At 58.4% G+C, this 27386-nt stretch overlaps 3 protein-coding genes across 43 annotated transcripts in view; 1 reads left to right on the top strand and 2 right to left on the bottom strand.

The window, feature by feature from the left end:
- TNXB (tenascin XB) overlaps positions 1-14575 on the top strand; it is a 42401-nt gene extending 27826 nt beyond the window's left edge. For 27 of the 39 annotated variants that reach the window (XM_080571257.1, XM_080571282.1, XM_080571260.1 and 24 more), the window contains 16 exons: positions 709-1002; positions 1960-2253; positions 3492-3785; positions 4005-4298; positions 4653-4946; positions 5456-5749; positions 7094-7387; positions 7624-7917; positions 8235-8528; positions 9770-9894; positions 10669-10801; positions 11156-11307; positions 12314-12410; positions 12596-12757; positions 13554-13717; positions 14410-14575. In XM_080571257.1, coding sequence (XP_080427383.1) covers positions 709-1002; positions 1960-2253; positions 3492-3785; positions 4005-4298; positions 4653-4946; positions 5456-5749; positions 7094-7387; positions 7624-7917; positions 8235-8528; positions 9770-9894; positions 10669-10801; positions 11156-11307; positions 12314-12410; positions 12596-12757; positions 13554-13717; positions 14410-14490 — 3560 coding nt within the window. In that variant the 3' untranslated portion in view covers positions 14491-14575. The remainder of the gene's footprint in view (positions 1-708; positions 1003-1959; positions 2254-3491; positions 3786-4004; positions 4299-4652; positions 4947-5455; positions 5750-7093; positions 7388-7623; positions 7918-8234; positions 8529-9769; positions 9895-10668; positions 10802-11155; positions 11308-12313; positions 12411-12595; positions 12758-13553; positions 13718-14409) is intronic. The other 12 variants (XM_080571276.1, XM_080571280.1, XM_080571271.1 and 9 more) reach the window with 11 other exon arrangements.
- CYP21A2 (cytochrome P450 family 21 subfamily A member 2) lies at positions 14487-22885 on the bottom strand. 2 transcript variants are annotated; one of them, XM_080571294.1, is made up of 10 exons: positions 22649-22885; positions 22071-22160; positions 21442-21593; positions 20543-20638; positions 20145-20252; positions 19440-19526; positions 19177-19362; positions 18354-18523; positions 15107-15210; positions 14487-14861 (listed from the first exon to the last, which is right to left on the bottom strand). In XM_080571294.1, the coding sequence occupies exons 1-10, from the start codon at positions 22833-22835 to the stop codon at positions 14614-14616; spliced, it is 1428 nt and encodes a 475-aa protein (XP_080427420.1). In that variant the 5' UTR covers positions 22836-22885; the 3' UTR covers positions 14487-14613. The 2 variants fall into 2 exon arrangements, with proteins under 2 accessions (XP_080427420.1, XP_080427421.1); XM_080571295.1 differs by lacking the exon at positions 19177-19362.
- Positions 22886-23212: 327 nt separating this feature from the next.
- Positions 23213-27112, bottom strand: LOC308184199 (histone H3-like centromeric protein A). Of its 2 annotated transcripts, XM_080571030.1 has the most exons (4): positions 26272-27104; positions 26075-26175; positions 23868-23945; positions 23213-23419 (listed from the first exon to the last, which is right to left on the bottom strand). In XM_080571030.1, the coding sequence occupies exons 1-4, from the start codon at positions 26678-26680 to the stop codon at positions 23285-23287; spliced, it is 723 nt and encodes a 240-aa protein (XP_080427156.1). In that variant the 5' UTR covers positions 26681-27104; the 3' UTR covers positions 23213-23284. The 2 variants fall into 2 exon arrangements, with proteins under 2 accessions (XP_080427156.1, XP_080427157.1); XM_080571031.1 differs by lacking the exon at positions 23868-23945 and having other exon boundaries at positions 26272-27112.
- Between the last annotated feature and the right edge of the window lie 274 nt (positions 27113-27386).

Raw genomic sequence — 27386 nt, forward strand, 5'->3', positions numbered from 1 at the left:
GGAGGGACAGGGGCAAGTCATGAATATAGAGATGCTGGCTTTTGGCAGGATCAGCAGGTAAGTGGCAGAAATGCTTGAAGGATGGGTTCTTGTAATTATGTTGTGGATGTTTATAAGAGGCAGTGTATATTGCTTGAAATGTGGGCAGGTGGGTGAGTGGATGGATGTATGGATGGTTGGATGGATGGACGGATGGATGGATGGATGGGATCTTAGGGGTGATGAAGGGGAGGTGGAACATGGAAGAAAGGGCAATTGAATGGAGGGATGGATATAGGTTTGGATGGATAGAGAACTGGAAAAATGGATAATTGAATTATTAAAGTAAGAAACACTTCCATGAATAGGTAGAGTAAGGGATCAGTCAACAAACAGCTAAATCAAAGGCTAGATCAATTGCTGGTTGCTTGGATGGCTGCTGACTGTTCCTGATGTCTGAATGATTATGTGGATGACTAGCTGGAGAGATGGATGAAAACAAGTGTGAATGGATGAGTGGTTACAAGGATAAATGGAAAGACAGGTGCATGGATGTAACTGAGTTAATAATTGCGGAGATTCTGAGTAGAATGTAAGGGTGTGTAGATGGAAGGTTTTGTGAATAAGTGGATACACATTTGCATCAATTGATGGGTGGACAGAGCTATGGATGGATGGACAAACAGCCCAGGGAATCTTTATACCTGCATTGTGCCTTCCATGTTGCAGCAGCAGTTGTGCTAGAAAAGGAACCACCATCCGAGCCACACCTGGGCGAGCTCACAGCCTCCCACATCACCCCTGACTCAGTCCAGCTGGAATGGAGTGTCCCCGAGGGCACCTTTGACTCTTTTGTGGTGCAGTACAAGGATGCACAAGGCCAGCCACAGGCACTGCCTGTGGATGGAGGTTCCCGCACAGTGACTGTGCCAGGGCTGTCACCATCCCAACGCTACAAATTCAACCTGTATGGGATGTGGGGGCGGAAACGTCTGGGCCCTGTCTCCACTGCTGCTGTCACAGGTGAGGGTTGCTGCATGTAGTGTTCTCGTCCCTTTCATACCTTGGTTTTGGAACAGGGTGGGAGTGGGGGCATTTCCTCCCAGTTCCTTGGCCATTCTGGGTGACAGCTACATCACTTGGCCTCTGATTGGGGAATAGACAAATGGGTGAGTGCAGGCAAGTTTGGAGGGATTAAGGGATAAACTGGTAGACAGGTGGATAGACAGGTCCACCTGTCAGACACAGAGGCACTCTCTTCTCAAGGAACCCCATGGAGAAGAGAAGGGCCAATGGCATCAAGGAGCATTGGGATAGGTTGCCTCTTGATACGAAACAGAAATTTTTTACAGTGAGAAAAATCAGTCATTGGACTACCTGCCCAGAGACATGGTAGAATCCCTGTTACAGGAGGTATTCAAGATACAACTGGAAAGTATACTAAATAATTTCATCTAGGCTCCCATTTCCCAGGAGAGGTTGGAGCTGATGAGCGTTTGATATCCTTTCCAAAGTGACTGTTTCATGATTCGATGATTTGTTGATTTAGTGACTAATGGTGTAAGAAACACCTGGATGAAAAGGTGGAAACAGTGGGCAAAGAGCTAAATCAAGGTCTAGATCACTATCTGTTTGTTTAGATGGTTAGTGAAGGTGCTTGATGGCTAGATGATTATCTGGATGAATTACTGAACAGACTGCTGAGTAGAAGGGTGGATGGATGTCTTCCACGTGTTGTTTTTTTTCTTGTTACAAGCATGGGTGGATAGACAGGAGGGTTGCTATGTGGTTGAGTTGACAGTTGGGGTGATGCTGAATTGACTGTAAGGGTGTATGGAAGGAACTTATGTCAATAAACTGATGGATAGTTGCATGGATGGGTGAAGAGAAGGCTTGATGGATGGGTGGACAGTTGGGTAGATGTATGGATGGACAGACAGACTGACTGGGGCATATTAATGCCCTGCATAAACCTTGCAGCTGCAGTTGAGCCCGAAAAGGAACCACCACCCAAGCCACACCTGGGTGACCTCACAGCTTCCCACATCACCCCTGACTCAGTCCAGCTGGAATGGAGCGTCCCCGAGGGCACCTTTGACTCCTTCATGGTGCAGTACAAGGATGCACAAGGCCAGCCACAGGTACTGCCTGTGGATGGAGATTCCCACACAGTGACCGTGCCAGGGCTGTCACCATCCCGCCGCTACAAGTTCAACCTGTATGGGATGTGGGGGCGGAAACGACTGGGCCCCATCTCCACTGATGCCACCACAGGTGAGGGTTTGTGTGTGCCATGTCCGTGTTTTTTGCAATCCTTGGTTTTGGAAAAAGGTGGGAACAAGGGAAGGGTCCGTGCAGGGTCCTTGGCCCTTCTGGGAAACAGATATATATGTCTTGGATTGTTGTTGTGGTTTGGCCCTGGCAGGCAGCTGAGTACATTGCAGATATTCGCTTACTCTCCTCAGGTGTGAATCCAAAATGTAAAAAAGTGTGAGAACTCATGGTTTGAGATAAAGACAGTTTACTAGGTAAAGCAAAAGCCACATGTGCAAGCAAAGGAAAACAAAGAATTCTTTTGCTGATTCCCATCGGCAGGCAGGTGTTCAGCCAGTTCCAGGAAAGCAAAAGAAAAAGCCTCATGGGTTGAGATAAGAATTATTTAATTAAAGGGACAAGACAGAGGGAAAAAAACAAGGCTGCATGGAAGCAAAGAGGGGAAAAAATGAAAAAAAAATATTCTCTATTTCCCATCAACAAGTGATGTTCAGCCACATCCTGGGAAGCAGGACTTCAATATGCACATCGGTTGTTTGGGAGGACAGAAATCTTCATAGTGGCCACTAGAGTCACCCCCTCTCCTTCCCCTTTCCCACCTTTTATTGCTGAGTATGACATCATATGGTATGGAATATCCCTTTGGTCATTTTACATCAGCTGCCCTGGCAATGTCCCTTTCCCACTTCTTATCTACCCCCAGCCTACTGGCTTTGGGGGTTTGGAGGGAGTTTTCATGCTGTGCCAACACTGCTCAACAACAGACAAAACATTGGTGTGATACCAATGCTCTTCTAGATACAAGTGCAGAGCACAATACTATATGGGCTGCTGTAGGGAAAGTGAACTCGATCCCATCCCAGTAGGAAGGCAGGGTGAGCAAAGAGCTAAATGGAAGTCTAGATCACTAGCTTGATGGTTGGATGGTTGGTGAATATCCTTGATGTCTCAATGATTATCTGGATAAATGGCTGGGAAGATGGATAAATAGAAGGGAGATGGATGATAGGAAGCGTGGCTTCTTTATGGTTGCAAGGGTAGATGGAAGGACAAAAGGGTGAATGTAACTAAGTTGATACTTGGGGAATGCTGAGTAGAATGTAAGGGTGTATGGTTCGAAGGCTTTGTCAATAAATGGATGGAGAGTTTCATTGATTGATGGAGGGATGGACAGACAGAGGGATGGATGGGTGGACCGGGGGGTATTTATACTCTGCATTGAGCATTATTTCTTGCAGCTGCAGTCGAGACAGAAAAGGAACCACCATCCAAGCCACACCTGGGTGACCTCACAGCCTCCCACATCACCCCTGACTCCGTCCAGCTGGAATGGAGCGTCCCCAAGGGTACCTTTGACTCCTTTGTGGTGCAGTACAAGGATGCACAAGGCCAGCCACAGGTGCTGCCCGTGGATGGTGGCTCCCACACAGTGACTGTGCCAGGGCTGTCACCATCCCGCCGCTACAAGTTCAACCTGTATGGGATGTGGGGACGGAAACGTCTGGGCCCCATCTCCACTGATGCCATCACAGGTGTGTCCTGATATGTGACAAGTCTGTGTCTGCTGTGGGCCATGTGTTTGGAGTATGACAGTAGCCTTGCAAGGGCCTGTGCTGGGTTTCTTCTGCCCTGTGGAAAATGGGAATATATCTTTGCATGGATGGATGGATGGACGGACGGACGGACGGACAGATGGAAGGACAGATGGACTGGGGGATGTTCATACCCTGATTCTGCCCTCTGTGTTGCAGCTGCAGTGGAGTCGGAAGAGGAACTGCCATCAGAGCCACGACTGGGAGAGCTCGCTGTGTCCCATGTCACCCCTGACTCCATCCAACTGGAATGGAGCATCCCTGAGGGCACCTTCGACTCCTTCATGGTGCAGTACGTGGATGCACAAGGCCAGCCACAGGTGCTGCCTATGGACAGTGAATCCCGCACAGTGACCGTGCCAGGGCTGTCACCATCCCACCCTTACAAGTTCAACCTGTATGGGATGTGGGGGCAGAAACGTCTGGGCCCCATCTCCATTGATGCTGTCACAGGTGAGGGCTGCTGCATGCCATGTATGTGTCCTTTGTGGGCTGTGAGTTTGGACTGTGTCAGGAGCCTTCTGAGGGCCTGTCCCAGTCACTTGGGTCTTAATGAAAATGGGGAAATTTTTGGTGCTGACTGGGGAATGTATGAAGGCTAGGAGCATGCAAAATTGGCTGGAGTAGAGGATGGTGGATGGATGGATGGTTGGATGGGTGGACGGATGGATGGACTGAAAAACGGACAGACAACTGTTTGCACAGGGGACTGATAGATGGTTAGATGAATATTTGGTTGGTTGTTGAACAGACGGATAGTTGTATGGGGGGATGTTTATGCCCTGCATTCTGCTCTCCATATTGCAGCCCCAACTCCAGCAGAGGAGGAACCACCATCCCAGCCCCGTCTTGGCGAGCTCACGGCCTCCCACGTCACTCCTGACTCAGTCCAGCTGGAATGGAGTGTCCCCGAGGGCACCTTTGACTCCTTCACAGTGCAGTACAAGGATGCACAAGGCCAGCCACAGGCACTGCCCGTGGATGGTGGGTCCCGCACAGTGACTGTGCCAGGGTTGTCACCGTCCCGCCGCTACAAGTTCAACCTGTATGGGATGTGGGGGCGGAAACGTCTGGGCCCCATCTCCACTGATGCTGTGACAGGTGAGAGTGGCTGTGGGCCCTTTTCTTGTCACCTTTCAGCACTGAGTGGGTGTGGCAGGTGTTTGGGAAGGGCCCGTGCTGGGTCGCTTGGGCATTGCTGGAAATGGGAGCATCACCTGAGTTCTAAAAAGAGTGTGGATGGAGGGGTGGGAGCGTGCAAGTTTGGCGGGAGAAATGGATAGATGGAAGTTGGTTGCTTGTATGACTGACAGTTTGGGGGACTTTTTGGATGGGTGGATTATTGGATGGTTGGCTGGATCATTGCCTCGTGAGCAATGGGAACAAGTTTTTCTGCTGATTGGGTGACTGCCTGAGGGATGGTTGAAGGCAAGAGCAGAGAGTTGGAGGGCTAGAGGTGGATATGTGGAAGATGGATGGATGGATGGATGTTGGTTGAAACAATGGATGCATGGGTGGTTGGCTGTCTGTCTGTCTGTCTGAGAAGAGGGAGGGTGGGTTAGATGGACTGAGACATGTTTATGTAGTGCCTTGTGCCCTGTCTGTTGCAGCTGCAGTCAAGACGGAGGAGGAACCACCATCCCAGCCACGCCTGGGCGAGCTCACGGTCTCCCATGTCACTCCCAGCTCCGTTCAGCTGGAGTGGAGTGTCCCCGAGGGCACCTTTGACTCTTTCACACTGCAGTACAGGGATGTGCAAGGCCAGCCGCATGCACTACGTGTGGATGGAGATTCCCGCACAGTGACCGTGCCAGGGCTGTTGCCATCTCACCGCTACAAGTTCAACCTGTATGGGATGTGGGGACGGAAACGTCTGGGCCCCATCTCCACTGATGCTGTCACAGGTATGTTCTGGTGCATGCCACTTATGCATCCCTTGCATGCCTTGGCTTTAGAGCAAGTCAGAAGTGGGCACCACATCCATCCAGGGTCCTTGGCCCTTCTGGGAAATGGGTGCATCTCTTTGGTGGTCCCTGGTGAATGGTTGGATGGATGGTAGGATGGGGGCAAGTCAAGTCATCGATATGGAGATAGTGTTTATTGGCGGGATGAACAATTAAGTGGCAGAAAGTGTGGTAGTATGGATTTTTGGAAGGATATTTTGTTGTGGGTGTCTGTCTGTCTGTATGTCAGAGTGCACCAATGGCTTCATGGGTGAAAAGTTGGACAGATGGATGAAATAAAGGGGTGATAAATGGGAAATGGAATCAGGAAAAAAGGGCAATTGGATGGATAGACGGACGGATGGATGGGCGGACAGACGGATGGATGGATGGAGAGCTGGATAAGTGGATGATCAGATTAAGGAGTATGAAAAACTTCAAAGTGGGGGAAGATAGGGGTGAGCAAAGCATTAAATGAAAGTCTAGATCACTGGATTTGGTTGGTGAAGGTCCCTGATGATGGGATGAGTGTCTGGATGAATGGCTGGACAGACAGATGAGTGTGGTGGCTTAATAAGCTCACTCCCACTCCTGAAAAGAGCAAGGACATAAGATATGATGAAAAAAGGCTCAGGGGTTGAGATAAGAAGCAGTTTAATTAAAGGGAAAATTTTTAAAAAAATAAGCAAATGTCACATGGAAGCAAAAGTTTAAAACAATTATTCTCTACTTCATAGTAGCAAGTGATATTTGACCACATTTTGGGAAGCAGGGCCTCAATACGCATAGCAGTTGTTTGGGAGGACATACCTCTTCATAACAAGATCCTCCCCTTCCCCTTTCCCAGCTTTTATTCTGGAGTGTGACATCATACGGTATGGAATATCCCTTTGGCCATTTTAGGTCAGCTGCCCTGGCAATGTCCCCTCTGCACCTTTTACACACTCTGGCCTACTGGCTTTGACAGGGGTTGGAGGGAGTCGTGACGCTGTGCCAGCACTGCTCAACAACAGACAAAACATTGGTGTAACAACATTGCTGTCCTACCTGCAAGTGCAGAGCACAGCACTACGTGTCCTGCTCTGGGAAAGCTGAACTCACTCGATCACAGCTAGACACAGTATAATGAGTACAAAGGTGTAGGGATGGATGGATGGATGGATGGATGGAAGGAAGGAAGGAAGGAAGGAAGGAAGGAAGGAAGGAAGGAAGGAAGGTTGGGTATGCCAACTAATAGAGAGACAAATAGATGGATGGATGAACTAGGGGATGTTTCTGCCCTGCATCGTGCCCTCTTTTTCACAGCACTAGTCAAGTCAGAAGTGGAACCACCATCCCAGCCATACCTCGGTGAACTCACAGCTTCCCATGTCACCCGTGACTCTGTCCAGCTGGAATGGAGCGTCCCCGAGGGGAAATTTGACTCCTTCAAAGTGCAGTACAAGGATGCACAAGGCCAGCTGCAGGTGCTGCCTGTGGACGGTGGTTCCCGCACAGTGACTGTGCCAGGACTGTCGCCATCCCACCCTTACAAGTTCAACCTGTATGGGATGTGGGGGCAGAAACGTCTGGGCCCCATCTCCACTGATGCTGTCACAGGTGAGAGCAGCTGCATGCTGTATCTGTGTCCCTTGCAAGCCCTGGGTTTGGATCAGGGCTTGAACCAAGACAGGATCTGTCCTGAGCCCCTTGGGCCTTCTGGAAAATGGGAACATCTCCTGGTTGCTGAACAGGATGGAGGGTTGGAGGGATGGGAATATGCGATGGATGGATGGATGGATGGAAGAACAGACTGGGGTATATTTATAGGTGGCATTGTGCCCTCTGTGTTGCAGCTGTAGATGAACTAGAAAAGGAACCAGAAACCGAGCCACGCCTGGGTGACCTCACGGCCTCTCACGTCACCCCTGACTCTGTCCAGCTGGAATGGAGTGTCCCCGAGGGCACCTTTGACTCCTTTGTGGTGCAGTACAGGGACACACAAGACCAACTGCAGGTGCTGCCTGTGGACGGTGGGTCCCATACAGTGACCGTGCCCAGACTGTCACCATCCCAACGCTACACGTTCATCGTATATGGGATGTGGGGGCAGAAACGTCTGGGCCCCATCTCCATTGATGCTGTCACAGGTGAGGGCTGGTGCACACCATGTACATGACCTTTTGTGTGGGCTGTGAGTTTGGACTGTGTCAGGAACCTTCTGAGGGCCCGTCCTGGTCACTTGGGTCTTAACGAAAATGGGGAAACCTTTGGTGCTGACTGGGGAATGTATGAAGGCTAGGAGCATGTAAGTTTGGCGGGAGTAGAGGATGATGGATGGACAGACGGACAGACAACTGTTTGCACAGGGGACAGATAGACGGTTAGATGAATGGTTGGTTGTGGAACAGATGGATAGTTGTATGGGGGGACGTTTATGCCCTGCGTTGTGCTCTCCATATTGCAGCCCCATCTCCAACAGAGGAGGAACCACCATCCCAGCCCCGTCTTGGCGAACTCACGGCCTCCCACATCACCCCTGACTCAGTCCAGCTGGAATGGAGTGTCCCCGAGGGCACCTTTGACTCCTTCACAGTGCAGTACAAGGATGCACAAGGCCAGCCACAGGTGCTGCCCGTGGACGGAGATTCCCGCACAGTGACCGTGCCAGGGCTGTCGCCATCCCGCCGCTACAAGTTCAACCTGTATGGGATGTGGGGGCGGAAACGTCTGGGCCCCATCTCCACTGATGCTGTGACAGGTGAGAGTGGCTGTGGGCCCTTTTCTTGTCACCTTTCAGCACTGAGTGGGTGTGGCAGGTGTTTGGGAAAGGCCAAATGGGATGGGTGTGTGCCAGTTTGGAGAGAGGAATGGATGGATGAAAGTTGGTTGCTTGTATGACTGTCTGGCAGCTTGGGGGGGCTCTATGGATGGGTGTATCATTAGGTGGTTGGCTGGATCATGGCTTTGCGAGCAATGGGAACAAGGTTTTGCGCTCATTGGGTGACTGATTGAGGGATGGTCTCAGGCAAGAGCAAAGAGAGATTTGGAGAGCTAGGGGTGGACGTGTGGAAGATGGAGGGATGTGTGGAAGATGGAGGGATGGGTGTTTACCTGTTTGGATGGATGGGTGGATGGATGGATATTAGTTGAAACAATGGATGGGTGGTTGGGTGTATGGATGGATGTAGGATGAATGGATGGCTCTTTAATTATTTGATTGGATGGATGGATGGGCGGATGAACGGATGGACAAGTTGTTGAATGGTTGGTTCAGACTGTGGCTCCTTATGGGATGGATAGTGTGATGAGCCCATTTTTTTTGTGAAAGGATCAACTGAAGCATGTACAGGCAGATAGCTGGTTGGATTTGTGTTTTGCTGGTAGAATAAATGAATTGGAGCCATGGAGGCAAAGTTCAGTGGAAGGGTGGTTTCAGGAAATGACGGATGGTAAAAGGTGCATGAGAAGATGGATGGCTGAGGGGAAAATGGAGAGAGGGAAGGAGGGAAGCAGGGAGGTAGGGAGCGAGGGATGGAAAGAAGGGTGGATGGATAGTGAGGCAAACTGATGTATGCATATTGGAATGGACAGAGGAATGTGTAGATGGACAGAAGGACATAGGACTGAGTGGGCAGTTGACTGAAGGAGTGGCAGCATGCATGGATGGGTGGTGAAGAGATGGACATACGGTGACTGCATGGATGGGGAGTCCCTGGGAAGCTATAGGGGATGGCTGGGGCTCCTGAGGAGTCCCTGGATGCTCCCTGAGGTACTCTGTGTGGGGTTACTGTGGATGGGAGTCACTGGGATACTACAGGGGGTCTTCGGGGTGGAGACCATGGGGGTGTCTTTGGGGTCAGTGGGAGCACTGGTGGTGAGAGGGTGGTGTGGTGACCTTTGGGGGAGCCCAAAGGGGGTCTGTGGGGAGAGTCAGTGGGAAGGTCTATGGGGGGGCTGGGGGGAGGGTGTGGGCCTCAGTGGTCACCATCTCTTGCGCAGGTGCCCCAGGGACCCTGTGGGTGGGGTCCCTGTGGCCCCGCAGTGCTCGTCTACACTGGGCGCCCCCCCAAGTTCCCCCTGACGGCTACATCCTTGTCTACGGCCCCCCCGGTGGCCCCCTGCAGGTAATTTCCCCAAACACCCCAAAACCTCCCAACCCCGTGAGCTTTCCTGGAGCCCTCAACACCACATGGGGTATCCCAGTAATCCTGTGGAACCCCAGTACCCTGCTGGGAACCCAAATAACCTCCTTGGGGACCCGTACACCACACTGAGGAACACAGGTTACATCCTTGGAGCATCCCAGTTGGCCCCTGGGGACCCCAACAACAATCTGGGCACACCAGTAACTCCTCATCCCCCCCAACACATTAGGTGCCCAGTATGCCTCTGGGATCCTTCCCAGTAGCCCCCTGGGGTCACCTACAACTTGGTTGTGACCCCAGAAATCCCCCTGGGGACCCACACAACACCCCTGAGGACCCCAGTGCCCCCCTGGCAACCCCCATAGCCCCATGGAACCTCCGAGAACCCCCTGAGGTCCCCATTCACCCCTCTGGAGACCCCAGTAATTCTTGTGAGACTCCAGTATCCACTGGAAACCCAAATAACCTCATGGGGGACCCTTATACCACCCTGGGGAACCCAAGAACACCCCCCACACACACCAGGCACACCACTAACACCCTGAGAACCCTACTGGTACCTCCCCAGTGCACCCCTATTCACCCCAATATTTCTTGTGGTCCCCAATACTCCTTTACAGCACTCCAGTACACCTTCCAGGCCTACCCTATGCTCCCTAGATACCTAAAAGACCCCCCCGGCAGCCCCTATAATGCCTCTATGGACCCTAGAAGCCCCCTGCCTCCCCCAATAACCCTTCCCCACACAAACAGACACTGCAGCTGCCCCCTGAGGCAACATCGAAGGAGCTGTGGGGCCTGGAGCCCATGGGCCACTACTGGGTGCAGTTGCAGAGTCAGGGGCTGGAGCCGGCCCCCGTGCCCCTCGAGGCCACCTTCGACACCCGTGAGCTGGGCACATGGGTCCCTTGGGGGTGGGATGTACCCAGATGCCTGAGTCCTTGGGCGGGTTGCTGGGGCCAGGGGGATCCCCATGTCCCTGGATGCCTTGCAGGTGGACACACTTGGGTCCCTCGACACAGAGGGCACCCAGATGCCTGGGTTCTGGGGTGGGGGTTTCTGGAGGTATCCAGATACTTGGATGTCTTGGCTGGGGGGTGGGAGGGGAACACCTTGAGACTGGGTCCCTAGATAGGGGGGCACCCAGATTCCTGGTTTCTTGGGTGGGGAGTGGGCACGTAGGTGCCTGAGCCCCTTGGTTGGGGACACCTGGTCCCCACATTTGCACCCTGTCCCCCAGCACCCCTACTCCATCCATACCCCCGGGACTGCATCGAGGAGCAGCTCAATGGACCAAAGCCTTCACGCGAGGCCCTCATCTTCCTCGGCGGTGACCGACAGCGGCCCCTGCGTGTCTTCTGCGACATGGAGACCGATGGCGGTGGCTGGCTGGTGCGGGCAGGGGGGCAGTAGGGGGCATTGGGGGTGTCAGGGGACGTTCTGTGGGGAGCAATAGCAGGATCTAGGGAGGTAATGAGGCCAGGGGCATCCCAGTGGGTTCCCTGACAAATTTGGAGAGGTAACAGGGGGCAAATGGGGTCACTGGAGGGGCATTGGGGATGTCTGGTGGGTTCTATGGAGGACATTGTGCAGGGCTCTGGGGGGCAATAGGTATGGCCTTGAGGGTGCAATTGGGGGAATTTGGAGTATGTAGGGAGGTTCTGTGGGATGCAGTAGGGGGGAGCTTGTAAGCAATGGGGTGGTCCCTGGCAAACCTGGGGGGTAATGGGAAGGGCCCGTGGGGCAACTGGGGTCACTATAGGGAACTGGGGGGTCTGGGAGGTTCAGTGAGGGGCATTGAGGGGCCTGGGGGATAATTGGGGGTCACTGGGAGGGCAGTGATGGGGTTCTATGAGGGGTAGAGGGGGTATCTGTGGTCCCAGGAGGTCCAAGAAGCACACTGAAGGGCATTTAGGGGTCTGTGAGTGTCCTCTGGGGGCAGTAGAGAGGTTTGAGGGACAAGGGGTGTCCTGACAGATCTGAAGGGGTAACTGGGGGCAGGGGGGGTGTACTATAGATGGTCTTTAGAGGGCAATTGGTGGGACTATGGGGTGCACTGTGTGTGGGGGGACTGAGGTCAATGGGGGTCCCTGAGGGTGCACTTGGGGGCGAGTTGGGGGTCACTGAGCAGCATTATTGTGGTCTTCTTGATGTTTCTATGGGGGGCAGTGGGAGAACTGGGGAGGGATAATGGGGGACCATCCTGTGGGTCTGTGGCAGATCTGGGGGTGCAATGCAGAGTCTTGGGGAGCGACAAGGGTCCGAGGGAGCCTAGGTAGTCTCAGGGTGCGCTGGGGAAGACCATGAGGGGCAATGGAAGGAGCTGGGGGTTCAGGGGGAGGTAATGGGAGGTGAGGGTGGGCGGGGGGGAGGGGTTCCTTTGACTCTCCACTCCCAGGTGTTCCAGCGACGCATGAATGGGGCCACTGATTTCTGGCGGGGATGGGAAGAGTACGCCCACGGCTTTGGCAATGTCTCCCAGGAGTTCTGGCTTGGTGAGGACCCTTGCATCTGGGGGGACCCAGGGTTCTGGTGGGGGGACAAAGGCACCCAAGGGGACCCCAGGGGGACACCCAGGTGTCTAGGTGGCCCCAGGTGGGTCTCCAGGGGAGGGACCCAGGTGTCTGGGTGGCCCTGGGTGGGCTGCAGTGGCTGAAGGCCCCAAGGCATCTGGGTGCAGGGAATGAGGCGCTGCATGCGCTGACGGCGGCTGGCCCCACGGAGCTGCGGGTGGACCTACGGACGCCGCTGGACGCTGCCTTTGCCCACTACCGTGACTTCGCCATCGCTGGCCCCGAGGAGCACTACCGCCTCCACCTCGGCGCCTACAGCGGCACCGCCGGTGCGGGGGGTTCCTGGCCCATGAAGGGGCCGAGGGTATTGGGGGGGTATTGGGGGGTCCCCTGGGGCATTGGGAGGGCCCTAGGGGAGGGCTGTTGGCCCATGGGAAGGGTTCTGGGGAGCCCTGTGGGGGTCTTGGGTGGTGCCTTGGCCCATGGGGGTTCCCTACAGAAGGTCTTGGAGGAGTCCTTTAGCCCATGGGAAGTCTTGGGGGGGGGAGGGTGGGGTCCCTGAATATTGATGGTTTATGGGGGGTGGGGGGCACGGTGGTTTGGGGGAAGCTGCCCTTTGCCCATATAGTGGCAGCACTTGTGGGGAGGTCTTGAGCATTCACAGGCCATAGAGGATTCCTGGGAGAGTGTTGTCTGGGGGCTATTGAAGGTCTCTTGACCCATGGGAGGGTACCTAGAGGAGGCCTTGGTGGGGGGAGAAGGGGGGAGGAGGGGGGAGGTCCTTTTGCCAACGAGAGGCAGTCCTGGAGGTGAGCTTGGAGTGGTTTTGGGAGTCCATGACTCATGGGTGGGGGGGCTCTGGGGGCCTATTGCAGATCCCTAGCCCATGGGGTGGTCCTGGGGAGCCCCTAAGAGGTCTTGAGAGTGGCCCATATCATGCTCCCTGATATGGAACATAGAGGTCCCTGGGGGGCTGTGACCTATCCTGGGGGTGGGTGGGTGGGTGGGGGGGTGTCTTAGGGAACATCTTGTGGTTCTCTGACCAACTGAGGGTGTTCTGGAGAGCTCTCTTTCTGGGGGCCTGGGGGTGCTGGAGTCTCCAGAGTGCTAATTTGGGTCCTGCAGGGGACGCAATGTCCTACCACGCTGGCAGCCCCTTCTCAACACGGGACCGTGACCCCCGGCGCCGCCCCCGGCCCTGCGCTGTCGCCTACACAGGGGCCTGGTGGTACCGCAACTGCCACTATGCCAACCTCAATGGGCGCTATGGTACCCCCTACGACCATCAGGCACGTTGCGGGGCTGTGGGGGTCATGGGGAGGGTGTATAGGGGCCATAACGGGGGTCTATGGGCACTACAACAACAGCAAAAGAGGACTTGATGGGGTCTATAGGGGCCATGGGAGGCTATAGGAGCCATAGAGGGTAAATATGGAGGTCAATACAGACCATACAGAGATTTATAGGGGCTATGAGGAAGGCTATGGAGGCCACAAGGCAGCCTGCAATGGGATTAAAATGACCCCAGGAGGTTCCATAGGGGCTAAGGGGTGGGGGAGCCCCATGGCTTGTGTATGGGGCACAAGATCCATATGGCACTGCCCACAGCAGCAGGTACCTATGGGGACCTAGAGGGCCTGGGGAGTGGCAGCAGGGGATTTCACACCTATAGAGATTGGTGCCCTATGGGGAACAATGGGGGCCAGGAACTCTCTGGGGGGCTATGGGGGCCATATGGTCATGCACCCCTTTGAGATCCTATAGGCCTTCTACAGAGTGCAAGACACCATACAGGACCCCTCCCGCCGTAGCTCCAGATCTCCCCTATGTGGGCATGGGGCTTTATAGGAGTGATAGGGCCTGGGGCAGGGGAGTGGGTTTTTCAGGGCTTCAGTATGGTGCCCATAGGCCATATATGGGTCTGTAGGGCCCCTGTAGTATGCCGACAAGTCCTGACAGGGCCCCTCCTCCCTCTCCCCAGGGCATCAACTGGTTTCCCTGGAAAGGTTTCGAGTTCTCCATCCCCTTCACGGAGATGAAGCTGCGGCCACAGCGTGACTGAGAGCACCCAGAGAGGAGGCAGGGCTACCGGGGGCAGTGGTGATGAAGCCTTTATGGGGTCAATAAAAGCTGAGAGCAACCAGCAAGCGAGCCCAGGCTTCCATGTGTCCCCAGGCATCGGGGCTCAGGGGGTGGGGGGCTGGCAGGGCACAAGGCGCACACAGAATGGGGGGCAGCGCAGGACAGTGCCAGCTGTCACCCCCAGCTTGGGCAGGGCCCCAGGCACCGGTGGCTCCAGGCGGAAGTGATGCAGGATGTGGCCCAGGAAAACAAAGAGCTCAGCTCGTGCCAATGCCTCACCCAGGCAGGATCGGGCTCCACAGCCGAAAGGTACCAGCGCTCGCCAGGGTGCCCCTGGCTCCAGGAACCGCTCTGGAGGGGGAAAATGGGGGGGGGGAGGGAAGGAGGTCAGGGACATACCATTTGGGGAGGGAACCCACCACGAGGGCCAGGGACACAGATGTCCAGGCTGGTGATCACCCCAACAGTATCAGGGACCCTGGCAAGCAGGGAAGGGACCCATCCCTAGGGGCTCAGGGGACCCGAGTACCTGGAGAAGGGACCCAGGTGTCCAGGACGGGCCCAAATGTCCAGGGAACCCCAGGGTCAACACCTACCTGGCAGGAATTCGTCAGGGCGATGCCAGGTCTCAGGGTCGTGGTGGGCAGCGAAGAGGTTGGGGATGACGATGGAGCCAGCTGGCACAGGGACACCCCCAACACTAGGACAGGACAAGGTGCTGCTGGGATGGACTGGGCCAGACTGGAGTCTACATAGTTCCTCTACTGCCACCTACTGGGACCATTGGGCTTTACTGAGCCCTACTGGAGCTCTCCTGATCTACACTGCGGCCTACTGGGCTCTACTGGGGCCTACAAGGCTGTACTGGGCTTTGCTACTACTGAGCCCTGCTTGGGCTTTTCTGGGTCCTGCTGGGCTCTTCTGGGTTACTACAGCCTACCACTGGGCTCCACTGGGGGCTTTACTGCTTCCTACTGGTCTTTTCTAGGCTGTACTGAGGCCTACTGGGATTTACTGGGGCCTATGGGGCTCTACTAATGCCTACTGAGCCCTACTGGGGCTCTCCAGGGCTCTGCTGGGATTTACTGGACTGTACTGAGGCCTGCTGAGATCTACTGTGGCTCCAGTGGGTGATACTGGACCTACTGAGGCTGAATGTGCAATACCGTGACCTAGTAGGGCCTGCTGGGATCCAGTGGGACCTACTGTAACTTACTGGGATCTGCTGGGGGCTCTGGGCTCTACCCGAGTCTTTGGGGATCTGTAGAGACAGTTGAGCTTTACTGGAGACTCCCTGGACCACTGGGACTCCACTTGGCTCTGATGGGGCCTACCTGGCTCTGATGGAAATTACCGGGGCACTCCTGGGCTCTACTAGATGCTACTGGGGCTTGCTGGGTGCTCCTGAGACCCACCTCGGTAACCTCTCAGTTGTCCCCAGTATGGTCTAAGTTGTTCCCCTCTGCCCTCAGCAGGTCCCAGTTACTCCCAGTTGGCCCTAGCACAGTCTTATGTTCTCCCAGCCAATTCCCAGTTGACCCCAGTTGCCGCAAGCTTGGTCCCAGACACTTTCAGTTGGCTCCCAACATAGTCCTGGCTTACCCCACTTGTCTCCAATGTCATCCCAATTCATAGAATCATTGAGGTTGGAAAAGACCCTGAAGATCACCAAGTGCAAACATCCACCTAACACTACCAAGTCCACCACTCAACCACATTCCTAAGCACCACATCCACAATAAATAACTCAGGGATGGCAACTCTACTCATTCCTGGGCAGCCTGTTCCAATGCTTAACCACATTTTACATGAAAAAATTCTTCCTGCCATCCCATCTAAACCTCCCCTGACACAACTTGAGGCCACTTTCTCGTGTCTCATCACTTTGTTATCTAAGAAAAGAGATCTACACTCTCTTCACTACAAACTCCTTTTGTGTACTTGTAGAGAGCAATGAGGCCTCCCCTCAGCCTCCTTCTTTTCTCCAGACTAAACAACCCCAGTTCCCTCAGCCACTCCTCATAAGCCTCGTTTTCTCATCCTTTCACCAGCCTCATTGCTCTTCTCTACACATGCTTGAGCAACTCAGTATCCTTCCTGTAGTGAGGGGCCCAAAAGTGAACACAGTACTCAAGGTGCAGTCCCACCAATGCTGAGTACAGAGACACGATCACTTCCCTAGTCCTGCTGGCCACACTATTTCTGATACAAGCCAGAATGCTGCTGGCCTTCTTGGCCACCTGGGTACGCTGCTAATTCATGTTAAGCTGTCTCCTGGCCAACATCCCCAGGTCCTTTTCTGCTGGCAAACTTTCCAGCCACTCTTCCCTAAACCTATACCACTGTATGGGGATGGCCTACTAACATCTTATGAAGAAACCCTGCTGAAGTAGGTCCTCTTAAGGCCTGCTGAGGCTAACTGGGTTGTTCTGAGGTTTGCTGGGCTGTACTAGGGCCTTCTGAGCTCTACTGAGGTTCTGCAGGGGCCTTCTTGGCTTCTCTGGGGCTGACTGGGCCTACTGTGGCTAACTGGGCCTACTGGACCCTATTGGGACTTACTGGGCTGTTCTTGGGCCTGTTCTGGGAACTGCTGGGTCCTACCGCCATGACACTACTGCAGGACACTAAGCAGCAGCCCAAGGTAGTGGAGCGGCTTCTGCTGCTGCACATCGAGCACTGGAGCCAGCTGATGCTGGTAGAGCAAGAAAACATTGACCCCAGCACATGTAATTGAGAACACCAATGCCTACTCCACGCCACAGACACCAGATGTTAAAGTGAGCATGCTTGGACCACTCACTGCTCTGGAACAGCAGCTGTCCAAGACACTATCTAGCTCCCTGTCCCAGAAGGTCCAGTCTACCTTCAGCATAACCACCACCAAATTTGGGGGCAAAAGCAAGTGAACAACTCATCTGGGGCAGCAAGTCAACTTCTATTTCTCTGTCTTATGCTGAAGTGAAGCGGACCTGGGAGTTAATGTCGTCCTAGGATTTGCAGGCCAATACGCATGAGTACTACAAACACAACTCCCCTCCTTGGCAGCTTGTGAAATAAAATGTTTTTCCTTTTATCTTTCAGCTTAACTAAGATTTTTAATGGGGCTTTTATTGTGCAATGTATTTTATTATCTAGTGCTGTGTTGCTTTTAGTAGTGGTGAAGAAAGTAACTACAGGATCTATTCAAAGTATTAATTAAAAAAAAAAATGCTTAACTCGCTGACGCTTTTCAATAGCACCCTCTGCCTGTGTTAAGTGAAATTGATTTTTTTCTTAAAAAAAAAATATATATATATAATTTTACCAAGTTCTGTGAAGATCTAGTGAGGTTTACTGGTCATTTCTGTGACCTACTGAGCTCTACTGGGGTCCTCTGGGACATACCTGGTCCTAATGGCCTCTGCTGGGATCTACTGGGCCCTCCTGGTGCCTACAGGGCTCTACTGGGACCTGCTGAGGCCTGTTGGGCTTTATTGGTGCCTACAGGGTTTCTTTTGTTTGTTTTTTGGTAACTACTGGGTGCTGCTGGATTTTACTGGGACTTTCTGGGCATTATTGAGGCTTATGAGGCCTGATGGGCTCTGCTCTAGTTCTCTGGACTCTGCTGCCACCTACTGGAGAATACTGGGTGCTCCTAGGACCTCCTGGGGCCGACCGAGCTCTGCTGGAGCCTACCGGGCATTACTGGGACCTGACAGATCTTGCTGGGCTCTGCCAGGCTCTACTGGGCTCTACCAGGTGCTTCTGGGTTTTATGATGCCTTTTGGGCTCTGGTGACCCATACTGGTCTATACTAGTCAATAGTGGTCTGTACAGACCCGTACTGGTTTCTACTGGCTGTACCTGGTGTGGCGACGCGTGCAGTGGGGCAGGGCCAGGGGTGCAGGTGGCCGCAGGCGCAGGGTCTCGGTGATGGTGGCGCGGAGCAGGGGCAGGCGTCCCATGTCCCCCACCTGGGGGGTGCCCGTGGGGCCCAGCTCCTGACGCAGCTCTGCACGCACTCGCTCCTGCACCTGGGGACAGGGGACGGGGGGGGCACACATGCCACGCCATGTCATGTACAGCTGTCCCTCATGCATGTGACATGGACGCGATGCACGTGGCACCTTGGGACAGTGCAGGGGTGGTGGTGATGGCCATGGGAGGGGGTCATCAGGGACATCCAGGACGTGGAACCCTCCCCAGGACCTGACCAGGGATACAGACATGACGCGGACGTGGCATGCATGCAGCGCCTCAGGGCAGTGCAGAGGGATGGCGGTGGTTATGGTGTGGGGGACACGAGGGATGCCCAGGACATGGGTGGGAGCACCCTCGGGATGTGAGCCCCACCTGGGACCTGCCTGGGGATATGAGTGTGACATGTGTGGCACTGCAGGGTGGTGCAAGGGGACAGTGATGGCCATGGGGAGGAGGACACGGGATTTGCAGGACAATGGACACAAACGTATGTAACACCCACCCCCCCCGGGACCTGCATTCTGCATGGGGACATGGACACAGATGTGACATGGACACAGATGTGACATGGATGGATGTGGCACCTCAGGGCAGTACAGGGTGGGGGGAACCCAGGAGATGCCCAAGACACAGGTGAGGACTCAGGACCCCCCCCCAGGGACGCATGCAGGGACACAGACGCCGCTGTGACACGCGTGTGTGGCACCTCAGGGCGGTGCAGCAAGAAGGCCACGGCCCAGGCCAGGGCGGCCGCTGTCGTCTCAGTGCCACCGATGAAGAGGTCAACCAGGGCCATGTGCAGCCGGTCGGGGCCCAGTGCCCCCCCCCGGACACTGGGGTCCCCCCCCAGCAGCGCCCCCAGCACCGTGTCCCCAGGGGGCGATGCGCAGGCCTGCAGGGGGACACGCGTCACCTCCCTGCGTCCCCTCACCGGTTTCCCCCTACCCCAGTCCCGTGTCCCCATCCCACCTCATGACGCCGGATCTGGGCCTCCACGAAGGCGTCACGGCACTCCACCAGGCTAAGCAGCCGCCGCAGCCCTGGGTTGGGCAGCACCTGGGACCGTATGGAGCCCGTAGGCACCCCAGGGGCCACAAAGAGCCCCCAGGACCCTATAGAGCCCCCCACTTCACGCCACAGTGGCTATGTAACCCCTTCCAGCTGCACACAGACCCTACAGACCCACCCCGGTCACACAGACAGTCCCCACAGCCCTACAGACTCTCTCAACCCTGTGTAGACCCCATGACATCTCCCCCAGGGTCTTATAGACCATTTAAGCCCCTCCCCAGACCCATACAGACCCCCCCCCTCAACCCCATATATATGGAGATGGCTCCATATAGACCCTGTACCCTCCCACAACCCCAGCACCTCCCCAGATCTTATACATCCTCCCCAAGGCCGTATAACCACCTCCCAGGCCCTACATAGGCCCCTCCACACCTTCATATATACCCTACAACCCCTCCAGGGCAATATAGTTCCTCCCCAGTATAGTCTCCCACATCTGGACCCTATAACACCCCCAAATCCCATACAGACCCTATAACATCCCCTCCCATGCCCTTCCTCAGTCCCACACAGACCTCCCCCAGGCCCCCATAGATGCCAGAAACCCTGTCCCCAGAGCCATATGGCCCCTGTAGGGCCCGGCCCCGCGGTGGGGCTCACCCGCAGCAGCGGCAGCAGGTCGAGCACCCGGACGCTGGCCCTGCCCCACACCTCCAGCAGCTCCATTACGCAGCGGGTGAAGGCCCGGACCTCAGCCTCGGGGGGCATCTGCGAGGGCCCAGATGCCTTGGGTCACCCCCATAGACCCCTGGGTGCCCCCGAGTCCCCCAGATGGCACCTGGACATCGGGGACATCGGGGACCCACTGCCCCTTGGACACCTTGGTGCCCGTGTGTTGTTTCCCCCCTCCCCAAGTGACACCTGGCTCCCCTCAAATGGCACCCAGACACCTGGGTGGCCCCCGGGCCCAGACAGCCCCCACCCAAGGGTGCCCCCCCCCCATGCCTTAGGGCCACCTGGATCCCCCCAAAGGGACACCCAGACACCCGGGTCCCTACCAGGTCCCCAAAGATGAGGAGGCAGATGGTGCTGCAGGTGTGGAAGGCGAAGGCCTCAAAGATGTCGATGGGTGCCCCCCCATAAGAACGCAGGTCCTGGGGGGGGGGAAAGGGGGTCACCGGGGGGGGCTGGGGAGTGTCTGGGTGGACATGGGGCTTCCCAGGGGGTTGTTGGGGTGACTTAAGGAGATTTTGGGGTCACCAGGGGTATACCGCTGGCCCTAGGGGGTATTGGGATACCCAAGGGTGATAGAGGGGAGGGGACACTACGGGGGTATTGGGGTGCACTGGGGTAATATAGGGGGGACCTAGGGAGTTTTGGGGTGTCCCAAGCAGATATAGGGGGCCCCAAGTGGGTAAGGGGGGGTGTCCCAGGGCATACTGGGGTGTGCTAGTGGATATAGGGAGCCCCAAGAAAGAAGAGGGGATCATGGGAGGATTGAGGTCCCACGGTCAGATATTGGGGTGTCTGCAGGGTTATGGGTGATAAAGGGGAGTTCTGGGGAGCATAAATGGAGTATTGGGGTGCCCCAGGGAGATTCAGGGATCCCAGAAAGGATATTAGGGATGCCTACATGGCAAAGGGGTATCCCAAGGGACACTGGGGCTCCCTGGGGGGGCAGTGCAAGGGGTACCCCATTGGGATATAGGGCTGCCCTAAAAGGATAATATGGGTCCCATAAAGGCTACTGGGTGGCCCCCATGGGATTACTGGGATACCGCAGGGATCCCCTGCTGCCCTATCAGCTATGGGGTGCTGGGGGCGATTTGGGGGCACCCTGGTGCAATCTGGGGGTCCCAGGGTTGGCTTGGAGTTCTGGAAGGGGATGGGGGGTTATCCCCAGGTTTGGGGTGCTTTTTTTTTGGGGGGGGGGGATCCCGAGGTTTGGGGTGCTCACCTGGCAGAGCGCCTTCGCCTGCTGCGCCAGGAGGGGCTCGAGTCGCCCCTGAGCCCGGGCCAGCGCCCCCCGCGTCGCCCCCCGCTGCTGCTGCCACCCCGGGCACACGTCCCCCAGCGCCAGGTCCTGGCCCCCCCGCGACACCAGCCCCCCTGCGGCACCACGCCTGCGTCACCACTGGCACCCTCCTCCTTCCCCTCCGGCACCCACGAGGACCCCCCAGCCTCCCCCCCCCCCCCTCAGACAACCCTGGGGACCCCTAGGGACCCCCCCAGCACTTGCAGGGAACCCAGAGGGACCCCCCCCACACACCAGACACCATAGTACCCCCCCAGACACCCTTTTGAGGAACCCACAGGGCTCCCCCCCCCCCCGAGTACCCTACAGCCACCCACAGGGACACCCCCAGTACCGTAAGGTGACCCCCCACAGGGCCCCCCCAATACCCAGGGAATTTCAGGGTGCCCAACAACCCCCCCTAGCCCTTATAGCACCCCCAACCCCACAGGATATTCCTCCAGCCCCGTAAGCCCCCCATAACCCACCCGTACCCACATAACTTGGGGAGGGGGTGTACCCAGTGCAGCCCCCCCCCCGGCCCATGTGGACCCCCCCCCCCCCCCCCATACCCAGGTAACTTGGGGGGCGCCCAGCGAAGTCCCCCCAGCGGCGAGCAAGAGCCTCCCGGATGGTCCCCACCGAGCTCAGCACCAGCACATCTTGGGGGTAAGGAGAAGGGGGAAAAAAAAAAAAGGGGGGTGGGGCTGGATGGATGCGACCCCCTTTGGGGGGGGGGGGTCAGGGAGGTCCCAGGGTATGGGGGCTTGGCGGTCCCAGCCCTCCCAGTAGGGTCAGGGACCCCCGATTCTGGGGGGGAAATGGGTGCAGGGATAGAAGGGGGGGGGTTGTCCCAGGAACAAAGCGTGGGGGGGGGGGTCCCAAATCAAAGGGGTGAGGGGAGCAAGGAGAGATTTAGGGGGGGGAAGGGGGCGTCCCTTGCAACCCCCCCCCCCAGCTCTCAATGGACCAACAGTGGGGTGCAGGGAGGGGGGACCAAGGGTGTCCCCAAGCCAAAATTTGGGGGTCCCAGGAGGTGGAGGCCGGGGGGGGGGGGAGCAGTTTTAGGGTCCCAAGGCGGGCTGGGGGGAGGGTTCTGGGGGGGGGAAAAATAGTGGGGTGCCCCCCTCCTTCCCCCCCCCCCACTCACCGTGGCCCCCCAGGTGCATGCGCAGGGCAGGCCCGTGGCGGCGGGCGAGGGCGAGCAGGTGCAGTGGCCCCCGGGGGTGCAGGAGGTGCAGAGCCCCCCCCCGGGGGGACCCCTCCCGCGCCCCCCCGAACGCCAGCAGCAGCAGGAGCAGCAGCAGGAGCAGCAGGAGCAGCAGCGTGGCCGCCATCACCCCGCGATGCTGGGGATTTGGAGGGGGGGGGGGGAGTTAGGGGGAGCCCGCAGTGCCCCTATAACAGCCTCGAACCTTGGGGGGGGGGCCACAAAAAGCTCCGCCCCCCCCCCCGTAGCATTCGGGGAATGAGGGGGGGGGCACATCCTTTTTGCACACCCCCCCCGGTGGATCTCCCTCTCATATCGCCCCCCCATCAAACTTTGGGCTGCTGCCCTCCCCCCCTTCCAAACCTTTCCCATGGGGGTGCTGCCGTGCCCCCCCCCCCCCCAGAAATCACACTCGGGTGCCCCCCCCCATAATTAACACCCCCCCCCAAGGTGCCCCCGAGCGGGACCCAACCAACAATTGAAGAAGGGGGGGGGGAGGCAGGTTGTGAAAAAAAAAGGGGGATCGTTCCTTTATTAGAGAAGGGGGGAGGAGGGATACGGGGGGGGGGGGTGCGCTCAGATCCCCCCCCCGTCCAGCCCCCGCAGGCGCCGGGCCAGCTGCAGGTCCTTGGGGTACAGGGTGACGCGGCGGGCGTGCAGCGAGCACAGGTAGGCGTCCTCCAGCAGGCGCACCAAGAAAGCCTCCGCCGCCTTTTTTTTTTTGGGGGGGGGGGGAGATATCAGGGGTGCCCCCCCGATATCACACCCCCACCCCCCCCCCCCGGATACCCCCTTCCTCCTTCAATACACCCCCCCCACAAGAGTCCTCCCCCCCCAGTCTCCAGGGGCACACCCAAGGGGTACAAATCTTAACCCCCCCCCCAGAAGCCACAGCCCCCCCCCAAAAAAAAACCAAAGGCATGGGAAAGGAGCAAACTGGGGGGGTTACAGCCCCCCCCCCCCAAACCCTATTGGGTGCCTGACACCCCCCCCAGCAGTAGAACCCAAAAAAAACATCAGGCACCCCAACGTCACCCCCCCCCCAAAGTGAAAGACACCCCCAAAATGCCCAAGAGATGCCCCCCGCCCCCAAAGCTAAAGGAGGGGGGGGGGGGGGGGGGCGCAAAACCCCTTGGGGCCCCCCCCCCTTGTCCCCCACCTCCTGCAATGCCATCAGCGCCATGGCCTGCCAGTGGTAGTCCACCCCCCGCGTGAAGAGCAGGCAGATCTCCCGCACCTGGGGACAGGGGGACACCGGAGGGGGGGGGGGGGCCATGGGGACACGGGGGGGGGCACGGGGACACCGCGGGGGGGGACACGGGGACACTGCGGGGGGACCCGGGACACCCCAGGGACGGGGACGCCGCCACGGGGGTGTCACCGCATAGGGACACGGGGACACCCCGGGGACAGGGATATTTTGGGGGGGGGGGACACACGGGACAGTGTCACACGAGGCGCCATGGATGGGGGGGGCACAAGGACGCGGGGGGGACGGGACAAGGACGTGGGGGGGGATCTTGTCCCAGACAAGGCCACCGCGTCACTTGGGGGGGGGGGGGCGGGGGGTGTGACAAGGACGTTGTGGGGGGGACATCACACCATGGGGGGGCACAAGGACGCGGGGGGGGGGGGGCACTCAGAGGGTCCGGGGGGGACCTGGGGGGGATCCCGGGGGGGGGGGGGGGGGGGGGGAAGAAATCGGTTTGGGGGGCTCGGGGAGGGTCCCGGGGGTGGTTTGGGGGTCCTGGGGAGGTCCTGGGGAAGATTTGGGGGTCCCGGGGGTGGTTTGGGGGTCCCAGGAAGGTCCCAGGGAGGTTCCCAGGGGGGTTTGGGGGTCCTGGGGGGGGTCCTGGGGATTGTTTGGGGGTCCCGGGGGGGAGTTAGGGGTCCCAGGGGGGGCCCCGGGGAAGACTTGGGGGTCCCAGAGGAGGTTTGGGGGTGTCAGGGTGGTCCAGGGGGTGGTTTGGGGGTCCCACGAGAGTTCCGAGGGGTGGTTTGGGGGTGTCGGGGGGGCTTGGGGGTGTCGGGGCGGTCCTGGGGGGGAGCTTGGGGGTTCCTGGGGGGAACCCGGGGAATATTTGGGGGTCCCAGGGAAGGTCCCGGGGAAGACTTGGGGGTCCCGGAGAAGGTTTGGGGGTGTCGGGGCGGTCCCGGGGGTGGTTTGGGGGTTCTGAGGGTGGTTTGGGGGTCCCGGGGTGGTCCGGGGGGGGGGCTTGGGGGTTCCTGGGGGGAACCTGGGGAATATTTGGGGGTCCCAGGGAAGGTCCCGGGGAAGACTTGGGGGTCCCGGGGGGGTTCCCAGGGGAGGTTTGGGGATGTCGGGGGGTTCCCAGGGGGGGGTTTGGGAGTCCCAGGGGGGTCCCGGGGTCTTGGGGGTGGTCCCGGGAAGGTCCCAGGGGTGGTTTGGGGGTTCCCGGGAGGGTTCCCAGGGGAATTTTGGGGGTCCCGGGGGCAGGGGGGGGGTCCTGGTGGGCTTCCTGGAGGTGGTTCGGGGGTCCCGGAGGGTTCTCGGGGGGTCGAGGGTCCAGGGGGTGGGGGTCCCGGGGAAGATTTGGGGGTGTCAGGGGGGGTTGGGGGTCCCGGGAGGGTCCCGGGGGTGGTTTGGGGGTCCCGTGGGGGGTCCCGGGGAAGATTTGGGGGTGTCGGGGCGGTCCTGGGGGGGAGCTTGGGGGTTCCTGGGGGGAACCTGGGGAATATTTGGGGGTCCCGGGGATGGCTTGGGGGTCCCAGGAGGGTCGGGGGGGGGGGGTCGGGGTCCCGAGGGTGCTTTGGGGGTCCCGGGGAAGATTTGGGGGTGTCGGGGGGGGGGGGTTGGGGGTCCAGGGAGGGTCCCGGGGGTGGTTTGGGGGTCCCGGGGGGGTCCCGGGGGTGGTTTGGGGGTCCCGGGGGGTGGGTTTGGGGGTCCCGGGGGGGGTCCCGGGGAAGATTTGGGGGTCCCGGGGGTGGTTTGGGGGTCCCGGGGTAGGTTTGGGGTTGTCGGGCAGGGTTGGGGGTCCCGGGGGTGTCGGGGGTGGTTTGGGGGTCCCGGGGGGGGGATGGGGGTACCAGGGGGGGTCCCGGGGAAGATTTGGGAGTCCCGGGGGGGGGTCGGGGGTCCAGGGAGTGTCCCGGGGGTGGTTTGGCGGTCCCGGGGGGGGGGGTCCCGGGGAAGATTTGGGGGTCCCGGGGGGGGATGGGGGTACCAGGGAGGGTCCCGGGGAAGATTTGGGGGTGTCGGGCGGGGGCTGGGTGTCCCGAAGCGGTCCCGGGGGCGCTTGGAGGGTCCCGGCACGGTCCCGGGGGGGTGGTCCCGGGGGTGGTTTGGGGGTCCCGATGGGGGGGGGTCCCCGGGGCGGGGGGGTGCCGGTCCTCGGGGTCGCTCACCACGCGGCAGAAGGGCTGCCGGCGCAGCAGCAGGTTGGTGGTGCTCTGGTACTTGCGGATCTCCTTCAGCGCCAGCTGGCCCGGCCGGTACCGCCGGTGCCCTGCGTGGACCGGGGGGGGGGGGGTGGGTGTCACACCGGGGCGGGGAGTGGGGGGGGGTCGGGGGGTCGGTCCCACCGGGGTGGGGTCGCACTCACGGCGCGGGGGGGACGGCGCCGGGGCCGGCGGCCGCCTCGGGGAGCGCCGGGGGGAGACCGGGGGGGCGCCGCGGCGCCGGGGGGCGCGGTCCTTGGGGCGCGGCATGGCGGGGGGGGCGGGGGGGGGTGGGCGCGGTGACGTCACGCTCAGGACCCCCGCCGCCGCCGCCGCCGCCGCGTCCCGATTCAAAGCTCCCGCCGCGAAGCGCCTCGTGACGTAATATCCGCCGGCAGCCCGCTCCCCCATCCGGCCGCTCTGCGCCGCCGGAGGTCTCGTCTCTATGGTGGCTCGGCGGACCGGGAGTTGTAGCGGGCTCATTTGCATAAATTTGCATCCCCCCCCCCCCTCCAATCGCGCTGTTCCGTTCGCTGGGGGCTCGAGGAGGCGGTACAGCTCCCGGGGCCCCATTCCAGTCCCTGTGGACTCCCAGTTGTCCCCAGTTGCTCCCAGTTGGCCCCTGTATGTTCCCAGTTGGCTCCAGCGTGGTCCCACTAAGCCCCAGTATGGTCCCTAATGGTCCCAGTTGGCCACAAAATGGTCCCAGTTGGCACCAATTAACCTCCAGTTGCTCCCAGTTGACCCCAGCATCACATCGGGTGGCGCCCTCCCCTTTGATCCCAGTGGGACACAGTGTGGTCCCAGGCGGCCCAAGTTGGCTCCAGTGTGATTCCCAGTAGATCCCAGACGCCCCCACCAAGGATCCACGTGCCTGCAAAATGGTTCCAGGTGGCCCCAGCATGGTCCCAAATGCTCCCAGTTGGCCCCCAGTATGGTCCCAGTTGCTCCCAGCTGTCCCCAGCAGGTCCCAGTGCCTCCCCATTGATCCCACCATGGTCCCAGTTGCTCCCTATTTACCCCACGGTGGTCTCAGTTGCCTCCAGTAGGCCCCAGTTGCTCCCGATTGGCCCCACCATGGTCCCAGCTACCCACAATACGGACCCAGATGTGCCCAACTTGACCCCAGCATGGTCCCAGCTGAACCCCAGCATGGTACGAGTTGCTCCAACTTCATTCCCAGTCAATCCCAGATGACTTAACTGTGATCCAAGTTGACCCCAGCACGATCTCAGTTACCCACAGTGTGGTCTCAGAAGTTCCCAGTTGCTCCCAGTGT

Source organism: Anser brachyrhynchus, assembly GCF_964034855.1.
Source record: "Anser brachyrhynchus genome assembly, chromosome: 30".
In the NCBI taxonomy this organism is placed as follows: domain Eukaryota; kingdom Metazoa; phylum Chordata; class Aves; order Anseriformes; family Anatidae; genus Anser; species Anser brachyrhynchus.

Bases quoted from the DNA above. Each gene is read 5' to 3' on its own strand.
- CYP21A2 (XM_080571294.1), bottom strand. From the start codon at position 22,835: ATGGCGGCCACGCTGCTGCTCCTGCTGCTCCTGCTGCTGCTCCTGCTG. The intron at 21,594-22,070 runs GTATGGGGGGGG...GTGGTGCCGCAG, and splicing joins GCGCCCCCCAAGTTACCTGG to GGGGGCTGGTGTCGCGGGGG. The intron at 19,527-20,144 runs GTGAGCCCCACC...ATACGGTCCCAG, and splicing joins ACCTGCTGCCGCTGCTGCGG to GTGCTGCCCAACCCAGGGCT.
- LOC308184199 (XM_080571030.1), bottom strand. From the start codon at position 26,680: ATGGGGCCCCGGGAGCTGTACCGCCTCCTCGAGCCCCCAGCGAACGGA. The intron at 26,176-26,271 runs GTGAGTGCGACC...CGGTCCACGCAG, and splicing joins GGCGCCGTCCCCCCCGCGCC to GGCACCGGCGGTACCGGCCG. The intron at 23,420-23,867 runs GTGGGGGACAAG...AAAAAAAAAAAG, and splicing joins CGCTGATGGCATTGCAGGAG to GCGGCGGAGGCTTTCTTGGT.